Raw genomic sequence first — 15,857 nt, 5'->3', positions numbered from 1 at the left:
CGGTGACCTGAGATTATCATCAGACAATTTTTTCTCAAATGGTTTTTTACGTATTTCATTCTTGAAAATTTTTGTTCACACAAGTATGTACTTCCAACGACTGAAAGGTGCCTTGATGCGAAAGTGTTGACATTAGTAAATTCTTCATTGGGTAAAAACTGGTCAAAACCCACCAGTCCTTCTTTGAACTTGTCCCTAAGGTCTTCTATGATATCTCACGCAAATGACGTGGCAAACTCAGCTGTTGCTTCAGCAATGAAGACCTTGCACTGCCGAAAGTGCGTCAAGTTGTTTGCCTGTGCTTGTTCGAAACATAAGACAAGTTTAGATCTCAAGGCCTTTAGGTCAGAAACTAGATTTTTCTCTCCTCGTAGTTTTAGGTTCAGAAAATTTAAATGACTAGTTGTGTCTGCAGCAAAGGAAAATTTTCATACCCACTCTTCATCAGACAGTAATGTCCGTGGCTTGCCTTTACTTTCCAGGAAGTCACCACTTCCTTTTCTTAATTCAAATACCCTGCTCAGAACTCTCTTACAACTCAGTCATCTTACTGCTGAGTAAACGGTAAATCATGCAATTGTGTCTGTATCTTTCAACATGCATCTGAACTATCTATGGTGTAGCCAATGTGACCTTATTAAACTCACCATCTTCATTACAGGATTTAGTGCACTGCTAATGCCCATACAGTATACATATTTAGCACAAAAAGCTTGCTCGTGAATAATAGAGTGCAAGAGCATTGGTTGTGGAATGTTTTTCTCATTAAACATCGGCTTCACTTGTCCAATCAAGCCTCTCTTTATGTCACTCATGTTCTGCCGTCCATCAGCAGTCAGGCAACTGAGGCTAGTGCCAGTCCAAGCTATAATCAGCAAGTGCTTTTCTCAATTAATTGAATATATCCTCTCCGGTTATATACCTGGTATATAGGGAAGCCAGCTCTTCTGTTATGCTCATGTCTTCATCCACACCTCTAACGAGCACAAGCAGTTGAGAGGTGGAACAGATGTCCAGCAATTCATCAGTTGCAATTGAAAATTGGTGAAACTAGCTCCCAGTTTTCGCTATTTGAGTCGAAATGTTTTCACCCATGTCTGCAACACAACGGGCAATGGTATTTTCACCCAGAGATACATTTTTAAATTGTTTCGAATTTTATAGGCAATGTTCCTCAGCCCCCTCCAACAAACATTCCCTCACCACTTCACAACCAGAAAAGGGTGATCCACTTTTATACTGGACGAAACTGGCTGGCCTTAGTTATGGATTTATTTTCATTTGAGGATTTACTGAAAAATGTCCCCTTGGATGTGTGCGGGTTTTGTAATCTAGAAAATTTGCCGGGGTGGACGTTTTTATCCTCCAACTGTGCATATTTCTCCGGATGTTTGCTTCGTTGATGACGGCGCGGGTTGTATTTTCTTTCACCACATTTACGGTTGCGTTGGTAACCACACACAATGGTTCCTCACCAGATTTGATGCGGAAGCATTTCAAACTCCATTCTTTTGCCTTGGAATTGCCGACACTCATCGTCTATTTTTCTTTCCTTCTTCTCGGCCATCGTTGTCAGTAAAATAATCTTCAACATGAATAAATAGTGAAACTGAAAGTATCTTGCACACTATATGGCTCAAAAACGTGATTATGCGAACTAATTTTGTCGCAGTTATAGCTGCAAATCACCCGACACAACAAAAAAAAATTATTATTATTTGCTAAGTTAAAAATACCTGAATAGAGTAAACTGCTAAATATTTCCACTTATGTCTGAGAGATTGTAACTTAAATAGTTTCTCTTCAGAATATCCAGAAAATTCTTACGAAACTAGCGACATTGTCAATATTTTATACCCAAGGGTAAGTTATTAAGGACAGGAAATTGTCACAAAATAAAAAAGAGTGCAACACGTTTCGAAATTAGACGCTAACTGACACCAATGCAGCGGTCAACCGCAACTGGCAAACAGTGATCAAAATAATCAAGTCTTGAAGAAGTATTAAACCATTTACAAACTCTGCCACCAGATGGCGTTATATCATCTCATTGAATGTGAGCAGAAGTAAAAAATGTACGTAGCGAATAAGGTTGTGCAATGCAGCGATTGGTTGGATATAATAATGCACTACTGAGCGCCTCCATTTCAATTTGACAAAAAGGTAACGACCATTGAGCAGCTGCTAATCTTGGCTACGTACACGTAAATTTCCATTATTTTTTTCCGTAGAGAAAAGGGCCAGATGAGGGGTCTCGCGGGCCGCATTTGGACCGTGGGCCGTAGTTTGGAAACCCCTGCCTTACACAATGCCAAGACTTCTTAGAACAACCTGAAGATGATTCAATATTGCATTCTAAATTTTATCTCCACCTTCCACATACTGTTTGAAAAAAGAGACTATGATGAGGTCATATGCCCGTTCTATACGCTCCATATCAAAGATTTTACGAGCCTTTTCTTAACATCCCTACTTAACGCCCTGTCATTCACTCCCTCCTCCTCGTGAAAGCCTCTTTCCCTAGCGCAATTCTTCTCCTCAAATCCCTGCTACTTTGACCGTGTTGGTCCAAAACACTACCGAGATACGTAAACTGTTCTACCTGCTCTAGTTTTTGCCCTCCTATTTTAACGTTAACCTTAGTTTAAATGTTTGATATTAGCCTTTCTCTTACTGGAAAATCGCGTAATCTTTGTTTTATTAATATTGATTCTCATCCCATATACATCGCACTGACTTTCCAATGCACTCATCAACGCTTGCAACCCCTTGGCTGACAGAAACACTAGATGTTGGTCATCAGCAAACCTAACTGATTTAACGAATTCCCCGCCGACCTTCGGTCCTTTCTTCAGATCTTTAGCAATATACTCATTAGTTTTTCCCAATTCACTCAATCAAACGCCTTTTCGAAATCTACGAAACAGGCAAATACGTCCTGATTGTATTCTATATTTCTCTCGATTAGCGATTTCCGTTAAATCATAAGGTGTGCCTCTCACCTTCCTTAACCCAAACTGGTCATACCCTAAGTATTGAATTGTCCTGCCCGCCATCCTTTATTTGGTTATCCTGAGGAACTGCTGCTTGCGAAATCAAACACATTTGTCTCTAGTCTTCATACACGGCTACCTTTCCCTTTTTCTCTTGCATCTTTGAATAGTTCCGCAGGGATGTTGTTTGCCCCTCATTTCATTTCAAATCAATTGGTGCTCTCTACTTCTCGTCAATTAGTAAAAGTTGATCTAAGTACCATACTCTACGTCATAATGTCCTTTTATGCCTAATCTTGCTGGCGTAACGCGTTTACCATACAGTTATTCTTTTAATTTCTTCCACTTCTCTTGGCTCTTCTCAGGTTCCACATATTTTCCGGATCAATCTTTGATTAATTTGGCAAATTTTCCCTTCCCAACAGTACTTTCCCCTTCCTGTGCAGTGCATTCACGTCACGCTTTCTTTTTTAACTTTCTATGCCCTACCACTGCCTTTCACCACGCTTCATTCGCTTCATTTGCTTCCCTCCTAAGTTTATCATTGAACTTTTTAATACTCTCTGCTAACTTATCATTTATTTACATTTTTGCATCTCCTATTATAGTATATCTTTCTAATCATCTCATTCGTAACCCATGACTCCTTTGCCTTTTTCTTATTTAGTATTAATGGAGCTACTTTGCACCCCAATATCCCTTTTGGGATGTGTTCCCATTTACCACGAGGGTAAAAAAGAAACTACACTTCCACAATAAAGATTTAATATTTCGGTTTCGATGCTGCGCATCATCATCAGAGCATCGCCATCGAAACCATGGTCGTGAAATATTCAATCTTTATTGTGGAAGTGAAAAGTCTCTTTTTTACCTCATAAATGAAGGAATTCCACAAAGTTAAACCTGAAACTGTTATGTTTTCCATTTATCCTTAATAGTGCCAAGCTCCCTTTCCGCGCTCATATTTTTCTCTAATGTCTGCTGGTACTACTTCTTTTCAACCCTATCAGTGCTTCTGCCCTCCAATTCTAAACCCATCTTCCCGGCCAATTTTTTCTGAATAGGACGCTACACTTCAAATTTACTAAATTGTGATCCGAGTCCGCATCTGCTCCCGGGAAGCTGTGCAAATTGATCACGCTCATCCTGAATCTGTGCCCAACCCTAATTTAATCCAACCGATACCTTTCTCAGTCACCTGGCATTTCCCATGTACGGAGATACCTACTTGTATGGGAAATGGGACTGGGGTGTCTAAGTCAAGTGTTGGTGATTTTTAACCCCTGATTCCTCCACAACGCTGTTGCTTTCTCCCCGCGGGCATTTCTTGATCTGAAATCGTAGTTCTTCGCCTCCTGGGAGAAACATTTGGTAGCGATGGGCGATTGGACGCAACGCTAGTCGGAGGTGGAGATGGCATTGGGGAGTGGGAGGATTGTCTCGAACCTATTCCAGGGAGCGGTTTCGAGCTCCGATAATAATTCATTAATTATGAAGAGTAGCGTCCGTGTTTATATCTCGACCCTCAAGACAGCAAGTTGCTTTAACTACGATACAACTTTGTTTATTTTTTGAAATATTCATCCACGGCCTCCTGCCATTATTCTTACGAAAGTTATTATTCTAGCATAGGGTGAACCAAAAAGAAATAACGATGCCATTTAATCTTATACGTGTACCTAAAACGTATTTCAATTCAATAACCATTTTCGTATTTCAAAATGAAAACAAGCTCAAGGCTAAATATATTTTGATGCATTGATCTGTGTACATTGTACCTTGTTATTTTGTAATTAATATTTGTGAGAGATATACTTGCAAAACTGTGAGTTCCCGGATAATAATCAAATGAAGTATAGATCCGTGCGAAGAAAAATGTGTTCACACTCGTTCGAGATATTTTTAATGTAAGCAAAATATATTAGCAGTGATTAAGGGTTGAATACGCCGCAGTAAAATATGATTAATAAAGTAATAAATTATTGATTTAAAATATACATCATTATTTGTAAAAAAAACTTGAGGAGTGAATGCAGAGATACATGCCAATGTGCATTTGCGTATGTTATACATTTTCCCCTTTATTATTTATTTCGAAAACCAAAAAAACTACCAAACGCCAAGTTAGATATGGGCACTTCCCGGCAATTCCTTTTAGATTAGGCTAACCTTCCTTCTAAGAGCCTTCGAAAAAGGTGCGCTTCGAGCCCCTTCGGCGGCGAACCTGTTCACCCCCGCACGCCTCCCTGTGTCAGCTAAGTGCACTTCTACAGTTATTATAAATAAGTAATATATTGAACTAAAGCATAAATACGCCATAAAAATAAGCATTAGAAGTAATATTGAATATTGATTATATTAGTTAAATTTTACGATGAATAGAAATATAAATCGTTATCCGTAAAAATACACATGATTTTTATTATTTTTAATTAATTTGGAGTAAAGTTGTCAGACCGCTGCATTCCTTGTAGACTGCGATGCGTCTCAATTGATCAACCCGGTGATTTTGTCGGGGCTGTTACCTTGGAGGCGGCGATTTTGGCATGCAGGTAGGATGCCAGACCCCTGGCTTGCTGGCCGCGGTGACCCGCCTCGCTGTCGTCCGCGTGGGCAGAGGCCCTGTTGGTTCGGCACCACAGGAAGCAGACGAAAGCCGCGAAGGCGACCAGCAGGATGACGGAGACGGCGAGGGATGCGACGGCGAGGCGGGTCAGCCGAAGGACGGCCTCCTTCAGTCCTGTAAGGGAAGATCGGATTTCAATCGGTGGAATTGGGAATCGAAGTACGAAGGGGACAGGTATTTTTCCAAAATATCCACAGCAGGTGTATTCAAAATTTTGGTATTTTCCATAAAGGGTTTGTCCCAAAATTAAGTACAATAAATCTGGAAAAAACATACTGCAGATCTGAGTGAAAATTACAAGTCGCGTTACGCTAATTGGAGGATGCCGACGGGTTAAGCTAACTCGTGTGTTACGGCCTCCAGCGTTCCAAAACGGTTGCCTTTGAAGCTCCTTTGTATTTTTGGGAACTCACGTAATTCCAGCGGTGCCAAATGGAGGTATCGGGTCGGATTGGACAGCGTTGCCTCCTTGTGCTCGGCCGGGTGCTCGGTACTTGACGAGAAAGGCGGTGTGGGACTATGGTGTGTTGTCATGGTCACGCAGCCAGATCCACTTAGTAAATATCTCCTCGCTGACACGTTGTTACCCTCATTATCTTTTCCGCAGCCTTACGAGGACTTTCAATTAAGGCGTACTCTCTGTCCGCGAGTCGTAAACACTTCGTGCACAAGGACTTATGAGTCGACTAAAGAACGCATATCTCGCCGGCGTCTTTCCTTTCTCCGCTCGGGCGCACGCTTCCAGTTGTCTGTTATCATAGGTCGATGCGGCCAGAACATGGCATCGGCCGCAATTGGTACCATGAAAAATAAGCCACTTGAACGAGAAGAGATCCCCGGAGAATGTTTAAAATTCTAGACTATAAAATTCTAGACTGTTTAAATTTCTAGACTATATTCGACACTAAGACTTGAAGATAATATATATGATGCACCCACTCTAAGTGTAATCTTGATCTACAAATTATGTTGAATACTCTACTAATAATATTTGAAAGTTTTCAATTAATCCAGATACAAGAAATGTTTTGCAGCAAAATCATTTAACAATGAATATATTTCGGAATACCTATCCTGTTTTTTGCTATATTTAACCGTAAACGATACAGCGTGTGCATACATGTCTGATCATACCGGGCGGACATTTACTCATGCATCACAAATCTCTTCGCCAAAGGAGGAGGGATTTCCGTTCATGGCTTTCAATTCATTCACACTATCATTAGTGATATGGCGCCAAGCGTTCCCCTTGCCTTCCTTAACTAACATCACCAACCTTCACAACGAGCTCATTAATTTGATTCTGAAAACCTTTTTTCTTCCTTTACACCAGTATTTTTCCGCGAACGAAATTAAATTGAGGATGCTGAAGTCCCTACAGGTGACTATTTTCTCTGCTTCCTTGTTTGCGATTACAATTAGCCTCGCAAAGTATTCTCGCGTAATATTGATCCTCATTTAATGCTGCGAATTTGCCAAAAAACGGAGTGTTTTTTCCTCGAATTGGGCTGCCTTTTTTTCAGTCGTATTTCCCATCGGCGTTTCTCGGCTCCATTTGAAACAGCGGTCTTTCTAACTCGTTCCCATGGATTCTTTGACCTGAGATCCAAATGAAGCTGTATTCCACACATGTATGCCTACGTCTGTTGTCTTTACCATAATATTTCCACGTATAGCTCCAACCTTCTCCACACCTGTTTTAGTTCCGTTTATTATTTCTCCGAATCTGCTCCGATTGCTCTCCTTTATGTCCTCTCCTCTCGCAGTTGTTTCGCCTCCTTTTGTGATGCGTCCTTTTTTTGGCCTAAAAATGTCTCAGTGATTCCGCATTTCTCTTTCCATAGAATCCCCTCCATCCTGTTAATTGAATCAAACATAAAGCGGGACATCCAAGGAGAAAGCTAGAATCGACCCCAATAAAGTTCTCCAACAGAGAGTTGTCAGTTTTTCAAATAAATACTTTAAAATTATTCCGGGAAAAATATTCAGAGTCCACTATGCAAGTTTGAACTGACCTCAAAACATGTGGAAATATCATATTTTATACGCGTAACTTCTCGATTTATTAGAAAAATGATGGCTTTGCATGAGGAATATAGTTGCACTTGGATTTTAAAACGCTTTTAATGTTAGCATTAGTCTTCATCTGACATGTAAGCGTTTTGTATTCTTGTTAAAAAGCTCTTTTGCTGCTAAATAGTGAAATCCACGTTCAAGTTCTGCGAGAATTCCAATTCCTTTTCCTCCGAATTAGATGCTTTCTCGATTAATATGGTGTTCGAAAATCGCTTTATTCATGGATTAGATGAAACTTCCGATAAGTTTCCTTGGAATTCGAACTCTGTGTAGCTGAGTTCTGTCATACCAAACATTCTCTCCCTTGTATTGGAAAATGTATTAAAAGAGTTCGCAATTATAGGTCTCACGGGAACCGCATTTGGAATACATGACAAGTATTTGGGATGGATCCAGAAAAGTTTTTATTCAATTAATTGAAAGGAAATAGATGTATCCTAACATCTGGTTGTATGGCACCAATCTTTAAAATAAGTAATTAGGGCTGAAGGGATTCCTGGAGAATTCAGGATGTACGTCGTCCTAGACACGATATAGGGTGCGGGCGATAGTAATATTAATGTAGTTCTAGGAGGTGAAGGAGGGTCCTGCCGCATCCTACCTCCCCCCCCCCAAACTGGCAAATCTGATGATGCCAGAAATTCAGAAAAAGTATACGTTTGTGCAATTTTTACAGCTCATTCCTTCCCCGTAAAACTGGCAATCGTAACAAAGAAGAGGTCATTTTGATGAGAAAAATACCACATTGTCACCTACAATTCTACATACGACAATTTTACATTTACTCATTTCAACATATTCTCATTTATATCGTCATTAATTAATTAAGATCGGACACCCTTTACCGTACCCCCCTGCCGCACTCCTGCGTGGCGGATGGCAGCGTACCGCAAATTGGAATACGAATAAGTGCAAGTGGGTAGGGATATAGCCAATAAAATCTATGGAGCAAGAGTAAATTTCCAGCTGCGTTTCTTTCCTGCTCTACTTTTAATCCGAAGGAATTGACAAAATACTGTTTATTTTTCTATTAAGTTTAAAATGTGCTTAATAATTTTCACTGGGCTTCAAAACGAGATAAAAAGGAAAATTTAAAGGCTTATGGAAAATAAATATGAAGGCTTGATGGATGGAAACTAAGTATTTAATTTTGCACTTCTTTCAATGGAAATTTGGCGATAGACTTCCGAGAAGAATATTTTTCGGAGGAACAGAAGGAGAACATTGGGAATGGGCAAGTCTTCCTGATATTAGTATGCGATATATTTGCTGTCCCCTTCAGGAGAGCCTCGTAAATGAGAATAAGGAGAGCAGCATGAGGCCATCAAATTCCCTGGAGTCTAATGTGACATGGCAGGCATGGTTTATTGGCTTTCACGAGTCGGACACAAGCGGGATGCATCTTCCTTGTCGGTGTTCGTAGTTTGGGGACAACATTCTGTCCCAAATAATTTCAGACACACATCTTAAGTTTGAATAATCGTGGAACTCAATGGAGAACCCTGGGCGCATCATGTGGGGTGGGTGGGGGAGCTGATGAGGGAGCGAATGATCGGAGTCATCTATTATCATCCAAATGTCAATTGTGCAAAATCGAGGGATGCTTTTTTTTGTCGTCTTCTCCCACGCTGTATCAACACGCTGTGCATCATCACTCCTCGATAGCAATTGTTTTCTTGACGCCACCCCGCAATCATTGATTAATTGGTATTAGGGACGAACATTTCCCGCAAGTTGATAGAGTACCGTGCGAAGGAGTCAAACATACATAATATTGATGACCTTTTGCGGTGGACATATTAAAAATATTTTAGCGGGCCTGAAGTGTAAAAAGTTATCATACTCGACTATTGCTTTAAGCCGCCAGCATTGGTCCATGCTCGCCATCTCCCTCTTTCAAGATTTGAATTCAAATCCCCCTGCCAATCAAAGGTCAAGCAAATCTTCGCAGTTCGGTGAAAATAAAAAAGAATTCGCGTGAATCTTGTCAATTCTTTTGACATAATATACTTATAATAATTTCACTGAAAGGGCTGCAATTGGTGTGAATACGTGAGGCGCTAATAGTATAAGTGCTGATGATGTCGATTAAGTTAAGCACTTGAAGCGGTAAAATTTGGTACGAAATTGGCGTAAATGGCAAGGCAATCCATTGTGACTATATGTTGTCACCTTAATGTGGCCGATTTTTGCAGAAATGTGTAATGGAAAAACAGCCATCTAAAGAGTTTTTATCAAATGCCAGAATTCATTTCACCAACCTGGAAAAATCTTCGAGGGGATCAGATCAAAATGAGCGTACACTAAGTACCAAAATGTAAGAATCTATGGTTTAGTTGAAATAAGACTGAAAATTGTTCGCATTAGTCGAATTATATGCTTTAATAGATATTTCTGTGTCACTTTGTGCACAGTGCAAAAGGAGAGTTGAACCTGGCGGGCTACTTATGTTTAAAAACGACGGGTGATCATATCCGCAAATTACTTTACCGATTGATTTAGCAGCTCATCACGGGGTCGATCCTCTGGTCATTCATTAAAAGGACAACGCATTCGGTTACTTCAATGAGCCGAATATTTCCTAATTGCAATCATTAATACATTTAATCATTTACTCTTTCATCGACCTCTGCCTATCGAAGTTTATATTATGTTGATATAGCTTATATTATTTTTTGACACGGATGGATCATATTAAGAATATATTTGGTACGTTAAGCAGGCTGTAACAAATGAAGTACGTTCTAAAAATGGCAAGCAGTACATCAAAATCTCCGACACTATTCTTAAAAAAATTGTGATTATAAATTTAAAAAGATGCGTTTGGATAGATTGAACCAAATCTAAGTTTATGGTTTAAAATTATAGATCATTAAACTTGAAAGCTTGACTGCCCCCTTGAAATGTAAGAGAAGGGAAGTAAAGCAATGGGCATCTTGGGCGGAATAAATGGAGGAAGGAATCGTAGAAGGGTTTTTGTAGAGTCGAGTGTCGCCTTTTGCTTCGTTAGGAGAGACGGATCTCTCGCTCTGCCTTCTCCCTTCTTCAAAAACCTATGCCAATGAAACATTGAAGATTCCGGTGAACATGTGAGGAGGAATCTTCGATGTTAGAGTGTGTGGCTGGGGGTGGTAACACACCAGGTTTCCCTTGACAAACAACCCTTAGTGTTTGAGGGAAAAAAATCTTGAATCTATCTGTTCTACATTTATCCCTCCCATGATATTGACATTATGTCTCCTGCCGTAACACAATGGGACTAATAATATAGTTTCAACATCACTGCTTAAGAGACGTCCTTCCAATTGATGCAAGAGATTTAATCTCTAATTTGACCTCCGCTCCGTGAGTGATTGCCAGCCTAGCTGCTCTAATATTTTGGATATGCTCCTAAGTTTATCATAACAACATTTTACGTGTGTAGCTCCTCTATGGTGCATGTGATCCAATTCGGCAATTAATCCAACTTCGTGAGGATCTCATACCCCAGCAGTATATTCTAAGTGAGACTTAACCAGCGAAATCTAACATTTATATTTAAATTTTACATCACATTTACCCAGTACTCTTTTCTGATAAATCCTAATATTGTGGTAGCTTGTCCGCATACTATTTATTCTCCGTATGTGTTTCACCCCGGAGAGGTCGTGAGTGAGGGTAGCACCTAAGAATTTGACCGAGTCTACACATTCCCTTCTAATTTGGTGTTTCTGATGCAGTAGGCATTCGGGAGGGAATTGCTCTTTCTCTAAAAAGGAATGCATCACCACGTGAAACTAATCCAACTAATTCGTTTGGATACATTCCAACTCAAAATTATTACATCACGACATCAAACTTAATCAGCCATCGCAAAAAATGAAGTGAGAGAGCTTTTATATTTTGATGGAGCCTGTTATCATAAGTGAAGAAACGATTAAATTAAAAGAAGAGCCACATTTAATAAATCAAATGAACAAACATAAAACTTTATACACAATTTTGTATTTGAAGGAAACTCCATTTAAAATTTATATGATTATGACAGGTAATATGATTTCAAGTACTTACCTTTTTTGCGTAAATAATGTACAACCATATAAGTGAATGATTAATTTAGGAAGAAGGACAACCAACTGAAGTATTGCCCCGAAGGTTGGTTTGGTGGGCGAGGCCATGCGCGCAGCGTGTGGAATACACGTTCGGGGGCCAAAGGGGTCCTGTATTTCCCTGGGTCGCCATTTGCCTCCGAGAAAGTTCTGGTACTCGAAAAATCACAAAGCTCATCTGTTAATCTTAGGGTGGTCAGTGGGGTGAACGGGTATCGAACTCGGGACCTTCGGTCATTAATCCAGTACTCTACCCAATAGGTTACTAAGTTACGGTAGGAAAACATAACTCTCGGTTATGATACTGCACGTAATACTAGTATAGCTTAGTACTACTTCCCTTCCTAGTAATTCATAGCTCACTGAAAAAGCATTTACATACAATTACAAAATTTACTGAGAATAAAATCATCACACAAGGTTTTCATTCCTTAAATATATTTGCTGGGGGTATTACAAATTATTATTATTTTATACTCTCGGTGATATTAAATAGCTTCAAATGATACGTAATTAGTTTCTAAAGAGTTGGAAGTGAAGAATTTTTGGTGACTCAACTGTAATTCGTTTTACGTTTAGCAATCAAGACCTACATTAACACACCGATGTAAAAAACGACCCTAAAGTGTTTCGCAAACAATTGCGCCAAGCAAAGTTTGAAAGAGACGGAGGGGCAAATTGAAAGAAGGAAGGATATGGACTCAGAAGTTTTCATTTTGCGGAAAATTTCCATTAGAATTTGAGGAATTTTGAATTAAGAAGCTGACTGAACGCCGCCGAAGCTGGAGGTAATAAGGTTGAAACTATCAAAGCGGCGCGTTGTGGCCCGGGGAATACATCCGACAGGCTTGGGTAGGATTTGCACTATATTAATTTGTCGTGGCAACCGCACTTCGGAAGAGAGTTGACAAGGCATTCTGTGCCTTGTCGCTGCACAGAGCTGCTGTTATTACATTTACGGTGGACGCGAGCGGAAAGGAAACGATATGCAATTAGATAACTGCGGCTATAGGAAAACAAATTTGCCCTTTTCCACAGATTTACTTCAAACGTAACGCGTTTCAGTTCATCAAACCATCTTCAGGTAAAAGACAAGATTCAACTTTCGGCGGGGACAAAGAGGGCAAATATGGAAAACTCAAAAAAACAGAGAAACCAAAGAAATAAAGAGGTAAAAAGAGGGGTGGGGGAAGATAAGCACTTGCGGTCATTATTTGAGAGGAAGGTTGAAGGTGGCTGGTGTCCTGGCGTTAGGAAGGAGGGAAGAATAGAGAAGGGTTAAGCGGGAAGGGGACATGGCAGGGATGAAGGTAGGTTGACGGATGAGGCATTAATTACACTAATAAGGACATTAACAGGGAAGGGTTGATCGACAAATAGTGAGAGTGGAGGGTAGGAGGGGTGGTTGGATGGGAAATGCGCGAAGGGGGGAGTCGGTAGAAGAGAGGGAGTTTCACTGCTTGCTGTAAAAACGGGATATGCAAACATATATATATATATATATATATATATTTATATATATATATAATCTACCGGTTATATATATATATATATATATTAGATTACAGTATTATAAATATATATATATATATATATTTTTTTTTAGGTTAACTACCAGTTAAGGTAGATTTTTGGATGGACACAACTACCAAACAAACATTTTATTACTCCTAACAAAACACAAAATCCATCATCCTACTCTATATCAGGTCCCTCTTCATCTCTGAGTACTTTCTTCCTCCCTTCATCCCGTACAACATCCCTATCCTGTTCCTTCCCTTTCCTCTTTTGCCCAAATTCTCCCCTCTATCACAGTCTTCAACATCCCACTGCCGGTAAACACCCCCTTCATCCACTTTTCCTGCCTCCATAGGATTTATCCCAACAAACCCCTCTCCTCGCCCACCATACCAAGTACTTCCTCATTTGTTTTCTCCTCGGTCCATTTCACCTTCTCCATTCTTCTCCACACCCACATTTCAAAAGCCTCCAATCTACGTCTATCCTCCTGCTTCAATGACCACGTTTCCGCGCCGTACATAGCTACGCTCCATATCAAAGTTTTTACGATTCTTTTTTTAATATCTTTACTCAACGTCCCTGTCATCAACTCCCTCCTCCTTGTGAAAGCCTCTTTGCCTAGCGCAATTCTTTTCCTTAAGTCCCTACTACTTTGGCCATGATGGTCCAAAACACTACCGAGATACGTAAACTGTTCTACCTGCTCTAGTTTTTGCCCTCCTATTTTAATGTTAAGCTTGGCCTTTTTCTTTCTAGACAATCGCATAACCTTTGTTTCATTAATATAGATTCTCATCCCATACGTGTCGCACTGAATTTCCAATTCACTAAGCAATGCTTGCAGCCTTTTGGCTGACTGACAAACTAAAGCTTGGTCATCAGCAAACCTAACTGATTTTACGAATTCCCCGCCCACTTTCATTCCTACCTCCAGTTCTTCCCATGCCTCTTTAATCATTTCCTCTGCATACAGGTTGGTGATAGCAACAGCAACGGTGATAATGGGCAACCCTGCCTTACACCTTTTCCTAATACTGCCCATCCGGACTCCCCGTTCTCCACCTGCACCTGAGCAGTCTGAGACATGTACAGGTTGCGGATTAGCCTCCTTTCCCTCCAATCTATTCCTATTTTCTGCAGAATACTCATTAGTTTTTCCCAATTCACTCTATCAAACGCTTTTTCGAAATCTACGAAACAGGCAAATACCTCCTGGTTGTGTTCTATATTCCTCTCGATTAATAATCTCATTACTGCAATGGCATCACGCATACCTCTCCCCTTCCTAAACCCAAACTGATCATCCACTAAGTAATCATTGACCCTACTCTCTATCCTTTTGTTTATGATCCTGAGAACAACTTTAGCTGCGTGGGATATCAAACTAATTGTCCTATAGTCCTCACATGACGGGGCCTTTACCTTTTTCGGAATAGGAACTAAAACTGGTCTCACAAAGTCTCCCGGCCAGATTCCCTCCTCATAAATACTACGGATTATATATATATATATATATATATATATATATATATATATATATATATATATATATATATATATATAAACAACTTTAGCTGCGTGGGATTTCAAATTATTTGTCCTGTAGTCCTCACATGACGTGGCCTTCACCTTTTTCGGAGTAGGAACTAAAACTGATCTAACAAAGTCTTCCGGCGAGATTACTTCCTCATAAATACTACGGATCAGCCCATATAGCCTCTTGCTCCCACATTTTCCTTTTACATTTCAGTAGTGTCGCATACATGTTATCCACCCCCACAGCCTTATATAGTTTCATCTCCTTTATTTCATCATCAAGTATGCTTGGACCTAAGCTATCTTCCTGTACGTCATGTTCCTCTTCTATGTCTAACCTCGTTGGTCTAAGTTTTTACTATACAGTTCTTCTATATATTCTTTCCATATTTCTTGGATATTCTCTGCGTTACAATAAACCGTGACAAGGGAGCTCAGCAGCATTCCGGGCACTGCCTTCCAGAAGGCGTACGAGTCGTGGAAAAATCGCTCGCACAAGGTTAACGCACAGTGGTGCTACTTTGAAGACTTCTGAATGAACTTATTAATTTCAACATGGAACCCCTGACCTGGTGGAAGACCCGAGAAAACTTCATCAAGCAAATACGCCGGGAAAGCACCAGATCTTACTTCACCTCCCTCTACGGGGAGGAGACGCATCGAAACATTCGTGCCTTTGAGAACTTGCGGAAAGAGAAGGCAAGATTCCTAAGTTCTCCGGCCTTTCTCTTAAGATGCCGCGATGAAAAAGCCATTCCACTTTTGCCGGTTTTTCGGTCCGTTGATAGAACTCCGGCAGTCGAACGAATCTTGAAGCCCACCGGACTTGCCCCGGTGCGTGAACGCATGCATGAAAAACGACGAGGCCTCGATTGGAATGCCGAGGAATTTAAACCGCTGCATCTTCATCTCGCAGCTAAACTCTCTCCAATGGATTGGGACTACATCGACCGTGCGACCACTGCCAATGGTGAATTACTTCTGAGAAAGAATTCGGAGAGACAGGAGAATAAATTC

The 15,857-nt window shown here is 40.3% G+C and overlaps 1 protein-coding gene across 1 annotated transcript in view; it reads right to left on the bottom strand.

Moving 5' to 3' along the window:
* Positions 1-15,857, bottom strand: part of grnd (grindelwald) — a 61,059-nt gene that overhangs the window by 814 nt on the left and 44,388 nt on the right. The window contains exon 3 of the mRNA XM_071595810.1: positions 5,519-5,733. Within this exon, the coding sequence (XP_071451911.1) occupies positions 5,519-5,733 (215 nt within the window). The remainder of the gene's footprint in view (positions 1-5,518; positions 5,734-15,857) is intronic.

The sequence above is a fragment of the Hetaerina americana genome, unplaced genomic scaffold (genome assembly GCF_022747635.1).
Source record: "Hetaerina americana unplaced genomic scaffold, ioHetAmer1.1.p SCAF_7, whole genome shotgun sequence".
NCBI lineage: Eukaryota > Metazoa > Arthropoda > Insecta > Odonata > Calopterygidae > Hetaerina > Hetaerina americana.
This window is presented reverse-complemented; position numbering and strand designations above follow the sequence as displayed.